This window comes from Trachurus japonicus, chromosome 17, assembly GCF_045865225.1.
Source record: "Trachurus japonicus isolate A0001 chromosome 17, Traja_1.0".
Lineage (NCBI taxonomy): Eukaryota > Metazoa > Chordata > Actinopteri > Carangiformes > Carangidae > Trachurus > Trachurus japonicus.
This window is the reverse complement of record NC_140923.1, coordinates 8235279-8242275: the sequence shown is the minus strand read 5'-3', so window position 1 is coordinate 8242275 and position 6997 is coordinate 8235279. Positions and strand designations below refer to the sequence as shown.

The window sequence follows — 6997 nt, the reverse complement described above, 5'->3', positions numbered from 1 at the left end:
AAAAGTCTGTGCGCGCTCCCGTGCCGGTGGCTTCCCTGGTTGCTGTAGTTACGCGCAGCGGCCGTCGCGTCACTGGCCGTTCTCATTAATCCTGCCCTATGATCCTTTAAGTTCTTACGGAGCCCCCAAAGGGACATGGAAGGAATTTTTTTTATTGCGAGATCTCGCAATACTTTTGCGAGATCTCGCAAAGAGTATTGCGAGATCTCGCAAAATATTGCGAGATCTCGCAAAGAGTATTGCGAGATCTCGCAATACTTTTTGCGAGATCTCGCAAAGAGTATTGCGAGATCTCGCAATACTTTTTGCGAGATCTCGCAAACCGAAACCGAAGTGAAACGGAGCATACACATCACCATAATAGGCTACAGAAGTTGCAACCATGGAGGACGACTTGGAGCGGTTCCTCGTGTCTCGAGAGGTCCCCAAAGAAGACATCACACGAATGAAGAGAGACAAGGTGAGCATAAAATTCATTCAATAACTTAACGTTAATTCAGCAACACCGAGCATTCTCCGTACATTCGTGGCTAACAAAGTTAGCGTTAATGCTATGCTATCTTAAGCTAATGTTAGTAACGTTTGTAGTTAGATATGTAGAGTAACGTTAGAGTTCTCAACGGGCCTGACAATTAAACCGGTCTGTGGGTGTCGAAGCCCCCACTTAGCCTACTAAAAGTAATCAACGCCGAACGTGACCCAATAAAAATAAAACAAATGTAACGGTGATGCGTTATTGTTTCGTTTTAATATAGGGCAGGCGCACTTGATAGCCTTATAACAGTGATGACATGATATGATGGAACTTGAATAAAGAACAAAACTGGTTGCCATGGCTGGTCCCTGCATACTGTAGACTGTAGACAGAAAGTGGTGGATAGAGGCTGGCCTGGTAAATATCATCGTGACTAGATGGTTAACGTTCCGTGCCAGTGATTTATCATGGTATAACGTTAGAGAAATTAATATAGCCTACACGTTTTGTGGTACAGGTGGCTTAAAGAGCTGGGCTTGTCCTAGTGAGCTTTGCACAAGGTGTAATTAAAAAGCAACTCTTGCCCGGTCAGTGGAACCCGTGAACAGGGACCTTACAGCACAATCCAATCTCCATTTGCAGATTAATGTATTAATGACCCAAACAAAAACAACACTACTTAAAATAATAAGAACTGGACAAGGATCTCTGACAGAGCACTGTCTTTAACTTTATTAGCATGAATACCTTTCTGAAACATACATAAATCAATGTAGAAGCCATTTCAAACTAATTTGAAGAATTTATATTTAAGTCAGCAAATGAAATCTTTATTTTAAATGATTAATCATAAAGTTTAATGTTGTTGAAATGTATTATGTATTTTAATATAAGTAAGTGGGTTGTTTATGTTAATTCATGGATTATGCTATACCTGTCCATAAGATGCTTGGTTATGGGTGGAGTTTTAGTTATATAGGTCAGCCAGCCATGATGTGTTGATGTTGAAACTGGTAAAGAGGAATCTGCCACTACAGTGAATAAGTAAATACATTTGAATAAATAAATGGGATGTCACTTGCAGGGATAAACTAGATTTCTGATTTATAGAAATAGACATAATGGAATTTGTGTGAAGTAGGCCAGCTTTCTGTCTGGCATCTTTATGTACAATATTTTACTGTACTTACCGTAAGACAAGCTATGTCCAGTAGCACTGAAACACTGCATTGACACTATTATCTCTCTCTCTCTCTCTCTCTCTCTCTCTCTCTCTCTCTCTCTCTTTCTCTCTTTGTCTCTCTCGTGTTTACAGGTTGACAAGGCAGTATTGCGCATCATGACTGATGAGCAAATTACAAAATACATAACGTCATATGGTGACCGAGTAGCTGTCCTATCTTTCTGTGAACAAACACAGTGCCATAGCACCAATAAAGAGACTCTTTTACAGAGATTAAAAAATAAAATAGGGGCACGCAAAATGAAATCAAAGACAAAAGGATTACTGAGTGGTACCCCAGATGATCCCCCAAATACCATGGCCAGACGAAAAAATATGGCAGCAGAGAAGACTTCAAGGAAGGTTGAAATTGGATGGCTTCATTTTGGCAGTAATGGATACAGTCAAGTACGGACCAACAATGGTGGAGGCACAAGACATGCTACATTGGCAAAAACAACAACTGTTGCTCAGATCATGGATTTAGGAAAGGACCTATTTTTTCCTGATGGGCACTCCACAAAAGGGCCAGCTGAAGACTTCACGTTTGACATCTGTGATTTTAAAATGAACACAATTCTCTTGGATAACACTGTAGGCCAAATGTATGAACAAACTAAACTGAAGCTACTCAGATTTTACATTTGCACAAAAGAGGGAGCTCCAACAGATCACTCCTCATCTGAAGAAAATGAGCTGCTTGAAGATGAAGAAAATGAGCTGCTTGAAAATGAAGAAAATGAGCTGCTTGAAGATGGATCTCACTCAGATGATACCATCGCAGATCTGCAGGATCATTCACATTCATCTGACAGTGACGGAAGCACCCAGGTATATGGAACAAAGACAGATGTAAATAATTTTCTCAAAGATTACTCTTCAGTCAATAACTTTATTACAACTTTCTATCTACATATACCTGCAACCCTGGGGTGTGTGTGTGTGTGTGTGTGTGTGTGTGTGTGTGTGTGTGTGTGTGTGTGTGTGTGTTGCATCGCATCTCAATACATTTTTGGGGGGGGGGGGGTCAGTGTATGTGTACAAACAAGGCTTTATGTGTTATATTGTATATGAATGTGCAGGTCACAGCTTGTCCATTAAGAGTATTTTGGAGTTGTTGGATGGTGTATTTGATGAGTTTTGAGGAACGGAGCATTCGTTTACTGAGCAGCATACGTCTCTGCTTCATGGCTCTAAAAGCAACAGGCACTGATAAATAAAGGGAATACACCTACTCATATGACTATAGGGATTATTACAATAGGTAAATTTGCCAGCATGTTCAACCATCCCTTTAATAGACTTTGTGTTTTGATATGTATTTTTACACAGCATTTAATATTAAATGTGGAGCATGTGTTCTGATGTTACTGCTGACAACATTAAAACCTTCTGTCTTTGATTTGTTTTCAGTTGCTACCAAGATCAAAAAAGATAAGGGCAACATCCGAGACTGAGACAGCACAAAGTCCAGGTCCATCACATCCCTTTCAGTCAACCCCAACAGACATTAATAAAACCACAAGTGAGGTTAGTTTACTGGACCCCTTGTTTGATGAGGCAGATACACTTCTGTGGGATCCAGACGATGACCTGCTGGTTATAAAATTGACTAATGTTGAGGAGGATGCAGATGTCACACAGGTAATGTTTTATCTAGAATTTCTATATGAAAATATTTTTCTTTTACTTTCATTTCAAATGTTTAGTGGTGTGTCATGCACAACTTGTATTAAAAACAAATACCCATTGTTATCTTTAGTGAAAGTGGAAGTCAGTTAAGTCCTTTTGACCTAATTCCTGGGATTGTGCAGCAATTGTAACTCTGATTTATGACTTTATTATACTGTTCTGTCTCTGAAATGTAAGCCGTTTGCCTTTTTCATTTCTCAAAAATTAAGTGGACTTTTTACATGCTATCTGGAGTGTTCTTAATTTTGACTAGAAGTTACGCTAATGTAGAAGAGTCATTTAGAAAGACTTTAATAAATAATAGTCTGCAATGACATCATAGATTTTATGATTAATGTGTCTGCTGTCATTTATTGATTGATATCTTTATCTTTAGATATCAATCAATAAATGACAGCAGACACATTTATTGTATTCTTCAGAGCACTGAGGTGAGTGGAGAACCTACGCAGGCTATACAGCACCTATTGCCTTCAGGTGAAGGCCTGCCTACACTGGATGAACAGCAGTCCACACATGAGGAGGCAGTGCAAACTGCCCAGGTAATACACACCACTTCAAGCAACTCTGATGTTCTCAGGGTTAACTTGTATTGGGGTACGAGATCACAAATTTTGAATAGAAAACAGTTTGAGGAGGGGTGCAGTTTGTAACAGGGTCTCACAAAAAGATACTTGAGTTGTGAGTTGCTTCATGAGAAACATAGGACCCTAAATTATTTTAACCTTGGTACAAACATGCCAAAAGCTAGGATACTTTGGCCTCTGCTTTATTCATTGACCACTCTGTTTTTTTGTGTGTGTGTTTTGTTCTTCTAGCAGGACAGTGGGCCAAATTTGCCCTCAGATTCAAGCAGCCAGTTGTCATCATCAACAGCCTTCTCTGTCTCTCTCCTCCCTCAGTCTTTTTCTCTCCTCTCTCCCATCCTCCCCCCGTCCTCCCTGTCTCTTTCCTCACCTTCTTTCTCTCTCCTCCCTCAGTCTTTTTCTCTCCTCTCTCCCATCCTCCCCCCGTCCTCCCTGTCTCTTTCCCCACCTTCTTTCTCTCTCCTCCCTCAGTCTTTTTCTCTCCTCTCTCCTCTCCTCTCTCACCTCCTACCCCCGTCCCTCCCTGTCTCTTTCCTCACCTTCTTTCTCTCTCCTCCCTCAGTCTTTTTCTCTCCTTGGTACAAACATGCCAAAAGCTAGGATACTTTGGCCTCTGCTTTATTCATTGACCACTTTGTTTTTTTTGTGTGTGTTTTGTTCTTCTAGCAGGACAGTGGGCCGAATTTGCCCTCAGATTCAAGCAGCCAGTTGTCATCATCAACATCAGCCAACCCAGGAGATCCAGAGACCACACAACGTGCTTCCATATGCAGGATTAAGGTTGTTAGTGATCTTTTGGCTGTATTTATGGACGGCAGCATCATGAATAAGACTTTAAAGATGGACTTTGTCAACGAAAAGGCTGTTGATGATGCTGGCGTATCAAGAGAGGTGTACACAGCCTTTTGGGAACAATTCCTAGAACAGTGTGAAGGGGAAATGGAACGTGTTCCAAGGCTTAGGCCAGATTTCTCAGAGGCTGAATGGCGAGCGGTTGGACACATTTGGGTGAAAGGGTTTTTAGACCATGGGGTCATGCCAGTGAAGCTCTCGATGGCCTTCATTTTAGCATGCATCAGTGGAATTGACTCTGTTGATACAGACATGTTGATGTCATCGTTCCTAAACTACTTACTTCCCATCGAGAGAGCAGCTGTTGAGAAGGCTCTAGAGGGCTTAATGGATGAAGGTGATCAAGAGGACTTGCTCGACCTTTTCACACGAATGGGTTCTCATTTCTTACCTCCGGAGAACAGCATGAAGTCTGCCATAGAAGTAATGGCCCATAAAGCCATTCTCCAAGAGCCCAAGTATATAATTGATTGTTTCTCCACTCCCATGTCACTTGTAAAGTTTAAACTACCAGATAAGAAAAGTGTGTTGAGTCTGTATGAGTTAAAGAAGCCTACAGGCAAAAGAGTGATGCAGCTGCTTGAAGCAACAAAGGTGGTACTGTCCCAAAGAGAACAAGCGACCTTAAACCATCTTCAACGCTATGTCAAAAATGCAGATGTAGCCAAAGCCGAGAAAATCTTGCGCTTCTGCACAGGTTCTTCAGTTATATGTGTTGAGAAAATCATGGTCAGTTTTAATGCTGAAACAGGCCTCAACAGGAGGCCTGTTGCCCACACTTGTGGAGCTACACTCGATGTGCCGTGTACATACAGTTCTTACCCAGAATTCCGCACAGAGTTTGATAACGTACTGTCAAGCAACTACTTAGAAATGGATATCATTTGAACTTAAGAGCAATCTTGATCAGGCCAAATAGTAACAGGCCTCATTGTATGGTTGATTCTATTTTATTTATTTATTTATTTTCATTTGTCTGTTTTTGTTGTCATTTAAACATCTGATGCACTGAACGTAGTGGTAAGCAATCTTTCATTTCATTTATATCAGCCTGCAATTGTATTTTTCTATTGGTGCAATAGTACACCATACTTTTTATATCGATTTTATATTTTGAATTATACTTTGAAAATTACTGCAGCATTCATTTACATAAGTTTGAGTCTAACCCAGCTTCAATGCTGAACTTGTTCCTAAAAAGCATATTAGTGTAATTTTCTGTAATTTACAGAGTTGTCTATCACTGGTAGAATTGTTAATTACTGATGTTTAAGTCATGCCAGTAGGTTGCTCATTCAGAAACAGTTTTGAAACTCAATGTTGAGATACAAATGAGCGTTCCTGTTTACAAATGTATAAGCTGATTTTGCCTGTGAGATGGCCTTCAGAATGATTGTAATATTTCCATTATATTACTTTAATTTACTGCTGGAACTTAATGCCATCACATACAGTATATTTTTATTGAATGTGAGTGCATTTTGCCATGAAGTGACCTATAAGTACTGTAATGTAAATATTTGTATCAATTGTTTTTTATTGACAAACCAGTCAGATTAGGCAAACTTTACATTTATTCAGGGTTGCAGATTTCAAATGTTTTTCACAATTCATGCAGAATAATTAATAAATGTCCTGCTCCACTCTGATGTTACAGTGCTTGGCTACAAAGTTTGTTCATCCACAGATATCTTCACTGTCACATGTCACACACATGTCACTTGATTCGGGCTGCAACTAACAATTATTCCCATCTGAGAAATAGAAAACATTTTGTGACATTTTTACAAGAATATTTGACTTAAACGATTAATCAACTATCAAAATAGTTGGTGATTAAGTGTTACCCTACAGGGCATAATGAAATATCCCTGACTTAGAGAGATGCAGTGATGGCCTCTCTTAGGTGCCTATACAAGTTCACAGCCTGATAGGGATCTCTTGGTAGAGTCAGATGGGACTCCGCCATGAAGATGTTGCATAGTTCATATACATCTGGATCGCATGGTATCGGCCGGCGAAAGACACATTCATCTTTGCACAGCTGAAGATGTTCATCTTCAACAGGGGAAAGGAAGTCTCTGGTCCCATACAGTTGAGGCAATGCATACATCACATTGGGCCGACCACTGGGGACACTGATGTTTTTTGATGGTCTGATTGTGTGTG

General features: G+C 40.1%; 1 protein-coding gene across 1 annotated transcript; it reads left to right on the top strand.

Annotated features, from left to right (window-relative positions):
* The first annotated feature begins 382 nt into the window (after positions 1–382).
* LOC146970070 (uncharacterized) lies at positions 383–5716 on the top strand. The gene is made up of 3 exons (XM_085804585.1): positions 383–460; positions 1791–2528; positions 4643–5716. Exons 1-3 carry the CDS (start codon positions 383–385, stop codon positions 5714–5716), a joined length of 1890 nt encoding a protein of 629 aa, XP_085660711.1.
* The last annotated feature ends 1281 nt before the right edge of the window (positions 5717–6997 follow it).